Here is a 16,420-nt window from a genome sequence, read left to right as displayed (position 1 = left end):
GAAAAGAAGGGTTATAAAAAGAGAATCCAGTTATTTAGCTACTCTAGTAATCCAAGTCTGAGGTTATTAGGGCTTTAAATATCCAAGTTAGAGGGGGGAAAAAAGAGAAACATATTTATTTAATGCTTACTATGTCCCAGGTACTCTATTAGATTTTACATAAATTATCTATAAATTCTCCCTGAAATCCAGATGTGGAAACTTTATAAACTTTAAAAAAGTTCAATGATTTATTTGTTTAAGGCACTCACCATTTCCCAGATATTTTTTGAGTTCCTCCTATAAGACATGCCAAGTTCACGACTTATCTTACTATAACCAGGGTTTGAAAGTAGAGCACACTATGAAGTTTATTATATGTATTAGAAGTAAGAATTAAAAGAAGATAATTTAAGGGAAGAAATAACAAAAATGACAAAATTTAATGACACACTGTCAGAGATGAAAAATAAAGAAGAGTCAAAACAACAAAGATTTCTATGCTGGGAAACTTTAAGAACATGATAAAAACAAGTGAATTAGACAGCAGAGTTGGATATACTGAATTGACATCATAAAAAGACATTCAAAGAGCAGCTGGAACTACAAGTATGAATGCAAGCAAGATGTCATTTTTGTGCTTACCATAATGGCCAACATTTATTTGGGCTCTAACTATATTTATAATTAATATATTTCATTTGTAAAATGATAACATCATGATGATAAACTAATCTGTATTTGTACAAAGCTGGATTTCCATATAAGTATTTGATAGACTTTTTTCATTTCTATTTCGATTTGGATTTAGTTATTTACTTAATTTTCTTATTTTGATCTAAACAATTCATATACTTCAATTCATTTTAAAAATTCAAAAGTGAGGAAGGAGTCAAGAAACTTTGCTAGCAGCAGTTGCAGTGTTATAAAAAGCTACTATCTCTAAGAGATTTCTTTAAACTGTCTCCAAATTTCCAACTATTATATACAAACAGAATGAAAACAGTAAACATTAACGTGAAAGGAAAGAGTGGGACATTACAGAAAATAGATTGAAATAAACAGAAAATCAATTTTTAAAGATTTTCTAAGTGAGAATTTATATAATAGGAAATATTAGGTGTAGAATATTCCGACAGTGTAGAATATTCATTTTATGAATATTTATTGTATTACAGTTTCTTCTACTTTGAACAGTTTGTGGTCCGTTTGGTGTGTTAAAAATGGCCCTATCTTTTAAAACAGGAAATGCTATAGTCTTTAGAGTCCAGTTTTCTTCCTTCCCTCCCTCTCTTGCTCCCTCCCTTCCTTGAATATATAGGTCTATTATCTGCAATTTAAATTATCTAAATCAATCTTGCTACTGGTAAATATAACACATTAAAGATAGGTTTAAAATATGTTTATTAACTATTTTGGTGTAGACACTGTTACAAATCATTAAAGATTTATATATAGTATATATTCCCGCTTTGCAAATACAGGAGTGGGAAAAAGTAGGTTTACAGTTGTAATACAAATAAATAATCAATAATTAATAAATAATAATACAAGAATAAATTGTTTCATGTACCCACAACTATAAACCTACTTTTGCCCACCCATATATGTCAGAAAATAGCACTATTTCGATCCAGAAGATAGTACTAAGTCTGGCTTTTGTTTAGGCTAAGAAAATTCTGAAGCAATTTTTTCTAAGTATTTTAAAAAATGAACACTGCTGAAACACTGTTGGAACCAAGTTGAGGGTTAGTTAGATATCTGGAAGGTGAGTTTTTCCCTTTTTTCATGTGGCTTGAAGCGATGAACAATAGTGTACAACTTGAGACACTAATTTCATTATATTCATGATATTTTTATGCATTCTAAATGTGAAGCCAATTCTATAGATAAAAAAATAAGCTAGCAGATAATTACATTTGAGTAAGGCATAATAGGAGCTCAGTAAGTATATGCTGAATAACTAAGTACAAAAAAAATAATAAATTATACAAAGGGATGTCTTTCTAACATTTCCTTAAAGTTTTCTATCTTATACAACCACATCCTCTCCTATAATAATATCCAAAACTATATAATCAACGTAAACTAAGGAAATACATACTGTGAAAGTATAAGACTACTACATGACATTCAGAGAGCTGATGACTTTTAATAACCCCTGAACAGTAGAAACCATGGTATTTAAGAAAAACCCCCCTGCCACTCACTTGGCAGCTTTTATAACTTTGGCATGATATCTAACCTTTTGAGCCAGAGCCTACTCATCTGTAAAATGAGAATGACAATAATATCTTTTCCAAACAGAGCTGTAGTGAAGATTAATTAAGATAAAATAAGTGAGATGTCAAAAACAGACTTGTCACATAGTAAGAGAATTGTATTTTTTACAAGGAGCTATCAATTACATGGAGTAACATTTGCTGAGCAGTATTATCCAGGTAAGGTTAGAAATTATCTTCTTCTTGTACAACTCATGGATAGATTCATTTTTGAACAAGGCTTATTATTTTTTAGTCTTATGAATGCCACTGAAGATAGTGACATGCAATTGGTAAAGCATTAGGGTTTGGAGAAGTTATTTCTACAGTAGTGGAGGTAAGTGAACATGATGTAAATGTGAGGAAAAGAAGAGACTGAGCCATAAAGATTTGGCTACCTCCATAATGATGCTATAAAATACACAATGCATGTAAGCAACAGTCCCATCAAGAGGCTTTCATATGAAAAAACATGAGGACATTCCCTGAAATTCTAATAATTAAGGCTTATGGTCTAACATTTGTGAAATAGTCATTTACCAATTTAAGATGAAATAGAAAAACAATTATAAAAGTTTATTTCTGTCCAGATGATTATCATATTAAAATGCCTAAGGAGTTCTTCATGGTATTAGTCTTTATAGCATCATAAATTGAACAGAATATCACCTATAGAGTCCACAGATATGTGGCATTGAGTGAAATATAGAAACCTACCACAAGTGACAAAAAGAGAAACACACTTCATGACAAATAAATAAAGCTCATGTGTCATAACGAAAGAAACAAACCCTGATAAAGCCAGAGTTCATTTAAGAGCTGAGTGCTATGGAGCAAATGCCACAGCATACACAATCCCATCCCCCTGAAGCCAGTTCCCCTTCCAACCTGAGAGCCCTCCTGCACACATGCTGTCACAGAGAAAGTAATACCCTGATAGATGCTGTAGGCTGTGATTGGAGATGATGGATGCCAATGGTAGACTTCTTATACACTCTCATGGGAAATGGAGAATTGCCTGGATGAAGTGGCAGAAAGAAATGGGTTATATATACTTTTTTACACTGGGAATTATAATCCTGGGAATTTAAGAAAAGACCTGTGAAAAATGTGATGAGATGACATAAATCTTCTCTTTTAAAAGTCTTTGCTGATATCACAAATAATTCATTTGTCTTTCATTACTTTGCTTCTCACTACAACTATATATTTCAAGAAGACATTAACTATCCACAAAATCAGTTTTAAGAGAAAAAAATCAGTAACAGCTGCAACTTGCAAAAGAAAGAAAATTAGAGAAGTTGGTTGTAATTCTACCAAATTTAAACTTTGTGAGGCTATGGATTTAACTATGCTATTCCTTCAAGGCTTTTTCTTAAATTTTAAAGTCAAAATATGATATTCTGCCTAAGGTCTGCATATACTACCTGGTATTTTAGATACTGTGATCTTTCTATTTGTTGTTGTTTTGTTTTGTTTTGCATAACATTATGAGATAATATTTTTGTGGTGAGAATTAAGCTGACAATACTGGCCTGCACAAAGTGTAGAAATGTTATGTTTCTAAAGTAACAAACTAAGACCTTAAAATTCATAGGCTATTAAAGTCCTTTTAATTACTAGTCATATTTTGAGGTACATATACTCTTTCCTGTTAGCTACTTAACAGTGCCCCTGCTTTGGAAAGAATATTCAAAGTCTATTAATAATACTTATTTTAATAAATATGGCTTATAAAAACAGAAAACCCATTTATGCTATGGTTTAACATAGTAAGAATAAGAAATGAAACCCCTAAAAAGGGCAAAGAACATAAAGGTCAAATTTCATGTAAAATATTTTGTTAAGAAAAACAGGAATCTCGTGAGGATAAGCTCTTCTAGCTCATAAAAACCTTATAAAAATAACAAGTATCCTGAGTAACCCAATTAGTATCTTAAAAGGGAACGAATCTTTTGTTTTAAAAATAGAGAAATCATATTAACTTTTCATTAAATAATCAGTTTTAGATGCTTTCCTGTTTCTATGGATAATGGGTCAGAGTTGTCACTAATGTAATGTAAATCTTCAGCTACCAGAGATAGACCTTTACAGATTAGACCTTTGTCTTTAGCCAATTCGAGTTCAATAACAAATTTTTTTGTTCAAAGGAATCCTTATGCAATTAAGGTGGTGATAATAACCAAGTGGGCTATTTGGTCTTTAAGCATTTCAATATGATACAGTGATTGCCAGAAAAAAGTTACTCAGAAACAGTGCAGTATAAAAATATAGAAATCTCCCCCAAAACAGCTAACTTCTCCCCTTTCAGCCAAATGCAAAGTGCAAGGCAAAATAAATTAAGGCGAAAGGAAAATAAAATAAGAAAAATGGTGAGGGCGAGCATGTTGTTGACCATGTAATAAAACACGTGCAAAGTATACCTCAGATACACTATAGGTAGATGAGCACGAGGGAAGCCGAGCCTGGTTTTGCAGTGGGGAAAAGAAAACACTGTTAAAGAGGAAATGATAGCACAGTAAGGGTCTCAGAAGTTTAGATGGCTCCATCACCAACACATTTGCCAGACAGTAAAACAGCCTCATAAGAAGACACCCGAGTTTGAAATCTCAAGGTTCAAGCTAGTTGAGAAGAACCTCGTGATAGAAAAAAATACCGGCTTATAAAAAAAAAATCCATGACGAAGATGACCCCCATTAATCAGAATCTGGTATAATCTTGTTGAAAAGATGCTAATTTAAGGTTAACAGGAAAGGACTTTTTCCTATGGTATCACATCCATCTTCCTTGGCTTAATACTAGCAAACTACATGTGACATTATTCTTTAAAGAGGGCACTAAAGCCAGCTCAGTATTCTAATTCTGATTTCCTGTTCCTACTATTCCATTCTCAGTATTACTGAATATTTTTTCTCTATATATCTATACCTATACTCTATCTCTATTTATATCTACCCACAGCAATACCAAAAAAGATATGAAATCTTAAACACAAACTCTTCTACAGACCTATCTTTTATCACAATGCTTCAATGACTTTTTAAAAAGAACTATTTTGTATTTTAAAACATGTTTATAATCTTCATGACTTCGAACTGATAATTTTCTGGCCTGTTTTTACTTTCTAGGTTGTCACATTGCCATGTTCAATTCTGTGGCTTCTTCTTTTATTAGGTTGTCATAATGTCATGTGAGGTAAATTCTTAAGTCTGCATTCTCTAGTTACAAAATTCTTCATGAAGTTCCAAAATACAAAGTTAGAATGGGAAAATGAAGGTATAGGAAATGTCAAAATGAAGGAATCAAATGCCCTTATTATTTGATTTGTTCTTTAACAGTATTCCAGCTCAGCTAGATGTAGAAGGCCCTCAATGTATTTATTGAATGAATGAATATACAAACTCTTTTCTTCTAAGCTTAAAAAAACTTGAACCATGTGAAATAATAATCAGAAGGTTTACACTTACCATTACAAAGACCTGTGATAGAATGTATGACTGCCACTTAATGAGTTACTTTGAGGTAGTTTCTAAAATATGGCCAATTCTACTCATATTAAGAAATTATACCCTGGGGCGTTGAACATATAATACAATATCTAAACGATATATTGTAGAATTGTACACCTGAAACCTATATAATTTTATTAAGCAATGTCATCCCAATAAATTCAATAAAAAGAAATTATACCCTTTTAATCAACCACAGACACATCTGATTTTCTTTAGCAAGATGCCAGTTCTAAGGAAGCCCTGCTCTGCATGTTTCTGTTTCTATAACTATACCCATAAAACTAAAAAACGTTATCTTTGAAAACAGTTTGAGTCTTGTTTCCCCCCTCCCCCTCAATTCTACATTTTCTATTACTAGGGAAATTTACTTGTCAAGGAGATCTTTTATTAGTACCTTATTTTTGTATAAAATTTCTGAGAAGGGCAATTCTGTAGTAAGTATTAAACACCTCACAGATATGTTATTTCCACTCCAAATGATGTCGTAGCTATTGTAGGTGATTTGATAAGTATTAGATGAGAAATTTTTAGTTCGAAGCACAAGATAAATTTTAGCTATTTTTCAGTAGAAGTGAAACTTCAGAAATGTATTATCTTTACATACATGTTAAGCAAATTCTAACAAAGTGAAAGGAAGGTAGCAAAATCAGCCAGTTTTCCAAAAGAGATAGCCCTAAAATTGATTTACTGCTATCTTTATTGTAGTACAGACATATTTATAAGACATCATCTATCAAGGTACTCAGAATGTTACATAATTATTATTATAAATTAAATGCATATTATTAATGAATAAATGCCAAAATGTCAAGAAAAGGAAGACTTAAAGGCTTAAATAACATTCTACATACAAAACCCAAAAGACATAGAAATTTGCCTAAAGAAAGTAGAGTATACAAACTGATGTTTACTCATTTAAAAGCTACTGAATGTTTATTTACCTAAGGAGTAATGTGCTAGCTGTTTCTCCTCACCTCAGAAAGAGTTGGCTGATTCAATGCAGATACCTTTTAGACCTTTAAGTGCTGTATAGTAAGATATGATGCATTACTTTTACTGTCAGAGTCTTTCCATTTGTATGACATTTCTTATATAAGGTATGATTTTAGGTGAGGTCACATTAAGTGGTCCCCCAAAGAGGAGGAATTTATAATCTATACTTTTTTCATATGATATGTCTATATTTGAAGGGTTTGTCTATATTTGAAGGGTTTAATGTTAATTCCATAGTAAGTTTTACAGAGAGAGAGAGAGAATGAATATGTGGCATATAAAAAGAGAGTAGCTAGGGGGAAAAAAGGAAGAATAAAAATGCAAAGGTAGAAGATTTCAGAGGATCGGCTCTTTTCAATACATGCTTCTATGCAGAATAATCTGAAATCATCCCTAGAAAAATGAGCAGCTCTCCTTTTCTCAAGCTTTAAAATGAAGATAATTTCACACAACCTCTACTATAATCATTTCTTTGTCAATATCATCTTTCTTTTCAATGTCATCTTGATACACTAACCAGTTATAGCAGATCTTGGCAAATGTTTTCTAGAAACATTCAGATAGTAAATAATTTTGGTTTTACATTTCATAAGGTCTTTGCCTCAACTGTTAACAACTGTTAAGCTCTGTTGTTGTAGTGCAAAAACAAGCATAGATGATATACAAATAAATGAGTGTGGCTGTGTTTCAATAAAACTTTATTTTTGGACACTGAAATTTGAATTTCATATAATTTTCACATATCATAAAATGATATTCTTTTGATTCCCCCCCATCATTTAAAAATGCAAAAATCATCCCTAGTTTGTGGGCTCACAAGGGCTATAGTTTGCTGACTCCTGAGTTATAGCATTAATTTGATGAATATAAAAGTGCAAAAGAGCCCAAAGACAATTCAAAAAATATAAGTGGTAATTCAGGAGTAAGGCTGAAATGAAAATACTGATTTTAAAAGATCTACAACCATACCATCTAATTCATTATTTATATTATCCCTACTTAGTATCAGTTTTATTTTTAGTTCACTTTGTGCCAATAATCTGTCTTCATAAGTTGTCTTCCCTCTTATTGTTTTTAAAAGCCTTTAAAAAGTAACATATTTGGTTATATATTTGTAGCTGAATAAAAAATCACTATCATATTACATAAACTGAGTGAAAAGACAAAATTTGTGGCTTTGAGGTACTTTACTCCTCTCCTTGCTTTCTACTTGTCATTATTTCAGGAGCATATACCTAACTTTTCTTCTAAATATTTTAATATTCAAGCTTTCCAGGATCTCATTTTTAAAAACTAATTAATTTCAATTTTGTAAATTTACCTTTATTTATATTAAACAAAGTGTTAATTTGCCTTTTCTTATCCTATGTTTTCCAACTTTCAACACTGTCTATGTTGTTCTTCAATCTTGTGCATTACTTTTAGTATTCTTCTTACTAGTTTCATGCATTTGGTTAAATGGAAAATTAACTTTTTACTTTATGTGGTTTTATTCTTGTCATTATTCTCAATTCATTATCAGTCTAAGAATTTGCAGTAATTTTTGCAGTCATTAAATTAGGCAAACTCTGCTTAGGTGAAAATGATAATTTTATCAATATGAAAACTACTAAAAACCCATTGAGGGTTCAGAATACTTCAGCTTTGTACAACGTACAGAAAAAGATGATAAATTCTTAATGCAGAATTCAAGAATCTATTACATTCTACTTTTTGCTATAGAGGAGTAAATGCAGGATAAAGAAGTATATAAATAAAATTTAATATTCAAAAAATTAAATTTTAACAGAATATTAAATTTTATATAATTGATTACCCATAATAAATAAGAATGCAAGATTCTTTTCTCTCTAAAAAATAATATATTGTGTAGATGATGCCAATCGAGGCATCAATGATTTAATGAAGTCCTTATTCCAAACTTCTGAATGATGCCTCACCTTCTACATTACATAAAATATTTAAGCGGCAACATGGTTCTAAATCTTTTCTCTTAATGAAATATTTAGCAATGTTTCAATGAATAAAATGGCACCCATAGGTTTATTCTTGTGTGTGATCACCTACAATAAATTTGTGCGAAACTGGTCACTATCTGCCAATTTACCCCATTTTAGAAACAAAACCTATTTATATAGCCTACGGTCTTAGAATAACTTTATCCTGCTCTTAAGCAACATTTTGAAATATACAAAGCATATTTTACAACTTTCTGGGGTAATAGAAGTTAAAGGTGAAGAAGAAAAAGCGAACATTCAGCTAAGCATTTTATTTGCATCTTTTCTTAGCTGAGCTCTCTAGAGAAGATACAATTTGCCTTTTGATAGTTTTTTTTTCTACTCTTCTAGTTAAAGGAAATCTTAGAATGATATACCTCTAGTCAATCTTTTCAGAAACAAAAAAAAGGTATACGGAACAAAGTGTGGCCCCATGAAATGAAACAAAAGATGAAGATGCTGAGATTGGTCATTATGTACAACCATACTATGCAGTATAGGTGTAGAAAAAAGAAATCAAAGAATTACATGAGATAAACTAATTTGCAAAGTACAGAACTTTTCATTTAACCCTAATATAACACTAACTCCCCACCAAGTTGAGGGGAGCAAGTCTCAATTTTCTAGTCTTAGTTTGATTGAAAGAAAAAGAATATCAGCTATCATGATTGATTAGGGAAGAGTATGACACTAAATAAATATATTAATATAATCAGAATATTTTTAGTGATTTTTAGAATAATATCCAGGTATCTTTAGACTGACTTAGACATAGAATTCATGTTCATCTTTTTTTATTTTTTTTAAAACAGTGGAACACATTCTGAGGGCGATTGTGGATGATCTTTTAACTTCAATAAGAATATAAATAGAAAAGAAGGACTGGCTCAAAAGAAAGAAGTAGAAAAACACTTGTTATACTTTCCTTCTCTGTTTAGCTATTATAATTTAATTACTGGTATTAGTAAAAACAACTTTGGACTTCAATAATCAAAACTTAATATAGAGATATACATAATTATATATGGTATATAATTAAAAACAAGCTGAGAATTATCATATCACTATTATTTTTCATTCTACCCTGTATAACAAAAACTATTATAGCAATATAAATTAAATGTATAGAACTAATCTTGGGAGAAGTAAGTCAGGGCTAGGATTCATAGGCACTTTTTAAAAAGCCTTAGGAATGGGAGGTCAGGGCTAAATAGAGCCAGAATTATTTAGAGTAAACCCTTGATTTTTGTGGACTTAAATTTAATGGACAAAATTTCCAGTCTACATGAGAATATTAACACTGTTAATTTTAAAATGCTTTTACCCAAGATTTGCTTATAATTAAATTAACAGGTTATTTTTTGTTATTAATTCACTGCTATTTTTTTAAAACAAATTTTAGTGAGTAGGCCATATGTTGGAAAAAACACTGTAGTAATTTCACTGACATAAATAAATATTACATATCTACAACTATAGTCAACATATTTAAATCCAAGAGTCAACACTCATAAACAATGTTCAAGAAATGATTAGCACATGATCACACCGCAGCACTTGTGTTACTTGGTTCTGCTGTCCTGTGGCAAGACTTTCTGCAGCAGTTTTAAGCATGCCTGCTGATGGTTGGACTTATGCTAAGCCATGCCCCAGTGTCAGAGCAAGTTCCTTCTCCAACCCTGCTCACTGTACTAATTGTTGGGAACTCAGCTCCTCCTTTATCCTGTGCTCGCTGCGCCCTATGTTGGGTGCACAGGTCTTGATCCTGTCCTACTACTACAACTGTTGGATCTGAGCCTCTCTGCCAGGGACTGGACTTTCTTGGACATCCAGTGTGCTCTGAATAGGGCCTTTACACTCTAACTGGCCTTGAGCATCCAGTGTACCCTGAATAGGGTCCCCACACCCAGCTTTGTGCATTTGTTTACTTGTGGTGACTGATGAATGCATGCATTTACTAAAATTAAAATTACAGTATACATTTAGAAAAGTTTTCTGTGAAATTAAACTTTTCATACATACTTAATTTTAATTACACAAATATGTCCACATAAGTAAAAATAAGTAAACTAATTTGTTAAGTTTTTAACATGCATTCAGAAAACCTACTTTATTATATAACGGAATTTCAGCTTTAATGAACATTCCCTCTCCTGAGTTAGTCTGTTATATTGAGGTTTTACTGTACTGCAATAATTTAGCTTTTCTTCTGCCATATTTATATCATATACCATTTTTGAGATTTACTTCCATTTATCGTAAAAAGATATATTCAGTAGAGAGCTAAGTATTCTGAGTCTGAACTACTGGTCACAAAATACTATTTTTGCCTATGATTATATAATATATGCACAGTATTGAGTGGCTAAAAGGTATTGTTCTCCTTCAAAGTGTTATCTTAAGTATATTATCCTTTATCTCAAGTAAGATGTTACATGATGGTGTTCCTGGTAAAGATGCTTACTATTTTATTTTTAAACAAAAAAATATCTTACAGTTAATCCTAAAGAATCTGAGTTGAGAAAAGTCTATTAATTCAGAAAAAAAGTCTACTTGCCAGAATACCTATACTCTAACATAGATCACTTTCCTTGACAACTGAAATTGAATCATAAAGGCTCTATCACTTGGATCCAGCCCTGTTGGATTATTAAATTATAATCCTGTTGACACATCTAACAGGGGACAGAAGAGACAGTCAACAGAAAAACTCCAAATGAAGTCTCATGAAAAGATCCTCAGAAAATTGTATAATTGCATAAGAAAAAAACAGATTTTTCAAAGTAAGTTTTTATTTTGTAACGAATCCAGAATGTTATTAAATCAACCTCAATGCTAGTGTGGCTTAAGGGTCCTCTGCTCTGCCAATTTAATCTGTATTTCATAAACATGAGCATGAAGCTGCAGCTAGAAAAGAGGGAGAAAAGAGACAAAAAGTAAACAAAAATGGAGATGAGAGGACAAACCATTCAGATTTGGAATTACCAGTCAGCAGAAGTTTAGGGGAAAAAAATCACCGAGTAAAATCGTACATGTACTCTGAGAGAGTATCCTTTCACATTGCCTTCTAGGTGATCTCTGAGCTCATCCAGCTTTCGATGGAGCTACATGTAAACATCAAAAAATGAATTGAAAAAGCAACTTGTTCTCTTCAGTTTTCCTTTTAAAAATAAGATCATAGCATTACACATTTCTCACTGCCTTTGGCAAACATTTCAACACATCAAATATCTTTGTATAAACCAAGAATACATGCTAAATAAACCCGTGGCTAGGGAAGCCAACATTTTAATTATTGCATCTTGTCTCCCCAAAGCATTAGAGAAAAGAAATACTGTAACTACCCTTTTAATCCCTAGAGATTCACTTAAGATTTTTCTATTTGGTAGAAATATGGAGTAAAATATTTAAAAATTATGAAATTTGCCTTTCTTTCCCAAACCCACTTTTTGATTTAAGACTGCATCCACATTAAAGTAAACTGACTGAACCCAAAAATCTATATTTTGTTCTTATAAGTAACGTGTGTATATACATAATCATACTGTATATATACTTAAAAACAATAAACATACAATTATAACTTGAAGTTCTATACACACAAAAGCTGAACATAGAGATAATTAAACACACACATACACATACAATCCAGTTTATAGCAGATGGTGCTGCGGTTAGGGATGCTATTTGATCCTTATTTCACTATCAATAACTTCCCCAAAGTTATGTTGCTCTGCACATTTGAGTGTGAGTAATAATCCTTAGTCTAAATGATTATGGATTTACCTTTCCTTAAAGACAAAGATAAAATGTGATACCTCACAGCAGACAGTGAGGAATGTTACTGATATATCATCAGGATACATAAACTAATATATTTGTGACTGAATAATTTTAACTTGCCTTATTTTTTAAATAGGAAATTAATTAACACTTCCTATCCCCTGTGATTATCCTTAGTGAAATTACATTTAAAAAATGATACCCAGTATATAGCAGTGTTAGAGAACAGAGAGGATGATTTGTCTGGAATTAAGGACACAAACGTACAGACACACCTTCATCCACGTGCAATCACACGAGTGGCACACACACAAATAAATAAACAGATACAAAAAAGTAAAATTAAGAAGGCAGAAGAGGCAAAGAGAGGAAAGAGTGCAGAAATTAGTGTTTAATAAATTGTTAAATGGAAATAAATTGAAGGTGTGTAAAATTTTGAAATGACTTAACATTAGGCCTCTAGAATCTAAACCAGCGGTCACCAACCTTTCGGACCTCATGGACCACCAATGGTCCACGGACCACCGGTTGGAGTCCGCTGCATAGTTATTGAATTTTGGAAACATCCCAGTGCAGTGAAGTATCTGTCATTTTGATTAGTTTAACAGTTACTACTGTTGCAAGAACAAATGGGATTGAGATATAAGAAGCAGTTAATTTAGGGGGGGGGGGAGGTTCCTCTGTGTATTTTAAAATTTCAAATTTTTTATCTTACATTTATGGGGGCAGCATTAAACGTTATCAATGCAACTTTTAACTATGTCTGTGTTTCTTAGGAGTGATAACTTGTTTACCTATTCACTGTGACTAAATGTTAGAGTATCAAGTACCCAAGATATTTAACAGCTAGTAAATGGGACCATCAGATCAGAAATATTTAAGATGTAAATTAGCAAATCACATACACAAATGGGCAAACAGATATATATTGTTTCTGATTGTTATATCAATTTTTTAACTTAAAAAATAAAATAAAAGGGATTGAATGCTTAAATACTGTTAGCTATATGTAAGCCCATTATACTAGCATCATATAACATTTCTAATTCTTAAGATTTTTATTTATGTATAAAATATGTTATGAATTCATAATTATTTTTCTGGAATAAACTGTAAATGGTAATAACGCTAAAATAATACTTAGTTATTTTTTACAAAAAATATAAAAAGGGAAGATAATATTCTGAAAATAAATTTAGTTCTCTGTGTAACAGGAACTTAACCCATGGTGACATCAGTCAGAGGAACGGTTTACTCTAGAACCCCAAATTGTGGCACCTGTAGTGAGGCAGTTGCCCCTTTTCTTGTTTGTAGTGCCATTCAAAGCTAGTTATTTGTCAGCTTGCCTTCAGCTGGTTGCTCTATGTGTAGCTGAAACAAACAAAAAATATGACCCAACAGCCAATAAAAATATTAAAATAAAAAAAATGGGATGGTGAAAAATGGAAAAAGCTCCCTTCCTCCCACCACCCGCCAAAAAGGAAGAAGTGTAGGCTATAGACAAAATCTTGCCAAAAAATGTTAGAAACATATTTACTTTGAGGGATCCAACTCTACTAGCAACTCCTTTGCTTTCATCCGGCCGTCTAATTTGCTACAATGAGGGAAGATGGGTAAAAAAGACAGAATAAAGAAAAAGTGAACTTAAAAATTTTTCTACGCATTAGTAAATAATACATGCAAAAACATCAATTGACTCTTTGAGGTACCTCTTAGGAGGTCAAGGAGTTAACTAACCCAGAGGCTATATGACATGCTCTGCAAATAGGCTGGTCACTAGAATGCAATCATTGTTATGGCACTATTCCTGATGAAGAAATGTGCACTTACTTTCAGTTATCTTGGGGATTTCTGATGAAGCAGTATCTGGAGTAGTGTTACATTTGCATTTGGTTTATGAAAAACAAAGAATTATAAATATACTTATGCATAGAACTTTGTTTCTTTCAGTGTTTTAGTATCTATTCCATTGTAATATCAGAAAACATTAATGATATGATTAGAAACATAAATGTTCCCCAAGTGGAAAGATCAGTCCTGACAAGCATCATTCTTGATAGGTGACAGAGTGAAGATCCTCCGCTTGCTGACCCAAGCATTGAGGTTGTTCAGCTGTCACTGAGATTCCCAAATAAACAATTGTGCTGCCCAACCAGAAAATTTTAATGCCAGACCAATGTCAGATATAGTCACTCCCTCAAAGCTTTCTGTATTTCAGTTGAATTTTCCTTCTAGGTAAGATAGAGGAAAATAAAGTTGTGATTTTAAAAATTTGTTTTATATCATTACATAAATGAGAAAAAGAAGGTTCTTAACACAAAGTGTTTTATCAGATGAGGTATAAACTAGAAATTCATTTGCTTTTTAGTAGAGCTGTAACAACAACTGATATTTTGTTTAAAGAGGAAGACAAAAAAAAAGGGGGGAGGGAGAAGGGGAAAGAAGCTTCAGATCAAGTGGATTCCTACATGTAGAATGATGGCCTCCCTTCAGACTGCACAGGTCAAGTTAGCTGGAATGCTTCTGCTTGTATAGGGGACAGCAGAGAAGCATCTACATGATGTCAAGTTCTGAGTGTTAAAGTCCCCTGAAAAAAAAAGAAACCTGATCACGCTACAAAATTATATTTGGCACACTATAGATTGTTTTATCCTTTTTAGGACATCTCAGATAGTATATGGAGATTACTAAATACTAAGAATTGAATTTTTATTTTGGAAAAAGAAAGCATCTTGGCACATAAGAATTGTGTCAACTTCTGGTTTTACTCAATATAAATAGTTTTTACTAATTCTTCAGCATTAACTAAATTTATGCCCAAATGATAATCACCAATTCTCATGCTCAGTCAAACAGAATTCTCAAATTTAGAAAAAATGAAAACTAAGTAGGATGGCTACTCCTATAAGACAGGGCTTCTGTGTAAACAACGCGTTCCTAGTAATTCTCTTGTGCTATTTTTCTTTGACCTCAGAGAACATCTTAATATCAAAAGTTGTTTCCCTTTTTAAATGGAGACTCACAATATCTTGATTACAAAGATAAACTATGTAGTTTCCAATAAAAGTATAGTTTAGTGCCTCATGCTGCTTTTTGAAAACTTCAAAAACTGTGAGGACTTTCAGCAAATTTTCAGTAACAAGTGAATACCATTTCTACATAGTTTGTTTTTGTTTTTTTAGTTTCCAGAAAGCTTAAAATTACATCAAGTCCAGCAACATAAGGTATCTTATTCAAGGTTACATAGAATATTAATGATAAATCAAGGAACAACATCCACAGTTCCTAATTTATGGTTTAAGGTTGTATTCCCTTAATAGGCCTGGAAATAAATGGGTAGGACAAAAATTGATGCTTATTAGACTATATGTATGTATATATCTGTCTATATCTCCATCTATAAAATAAATTTTGTTATTATATTTATTTGTGGAAGAAATTTTTCCTAAACCATTTCAGTTCCAACTGTAAGTTCAAGTACAAAAACTTAAAGAATGAATTATAAGAGAGAAAATATAGTCACCATTGAACACTAAACATAAAGAAAACCAGACTATAATACTAATTTAAAGATATATTTTTGGAGTAGACAGCTCATTTGTCAATGCTTGATATCAATTTTCTGCATATAAATTGGACTTTGTAAATTGAAACTATCATAAAAGGAAGATTTTAGAAAACCAATGTGGTAATCAAAATCAGAGTTGTCATGTAATATTTTTGTGGCTCCTAAAACAGGTAATAATTCTAAACACTGAAAATTTTCAAAGAGAATCTGAAAAAGATTTGTCTCATAAACAAAAATTTTAGAAATACAGAAAAGTTAAATGAATAGATTTTGAAATGCAATGCTATCATTTATTCTAGTCAACCCTTAATCATCAACTATGATGGA

General features: G+C 31.7%; 1 protein-coding gene across 2 annotated transcripts in view; it reads right to left on the bottom strand.

Annotated features, from left to right (window-relative positions):
- GPHN (gephyrin) overlaps window positions 1-16,420 on the bottom strand; it is a 422,394-nt gene that overhangs the window by 140,057 nt on the left and 265,917 nt on the right. The window contains exons 10-11 of one of the 2 annotated variants that reach the window (XM_079768794.1): window positions 14,063-14,119; window positions 11,775-11,846 (exon numbers count right to left, since the gene is read on the bottom strand). The exons of the other annotated variant lie outside the window; for it this stretch is intronic. Of the exons in view, the coding sequence (XP_079624920.1) occupies window positions 11,775-11,846; window positions 14,063-14,119 (129 nt within the window). The remainder of the gene's footprint in view (window positions 1-11,774; window positions 11,847-14,062; window positions 14,120-16,420) is intronic. 2 annotated transcript variants of the gene reach the window in all.

This window comes from Cnephaeus nilssonii (assembly GCF_951640355.1).
Source record: "Cnephaeus nilssonii genome assembly, chromosome: 4".
Taxonomy (NCBI): Eukaryota; Metazoa; Chordata; class Mammalia; order Chiroptera; family Vespertilionidae; genus Cnephaeus; species Cnephaeus nilssonii.
The sequence above is the reverse complement of the archived record's forward strand: the minus strand, read 5'-3'. Positions and strand labels throughout refer to the sequence as shown.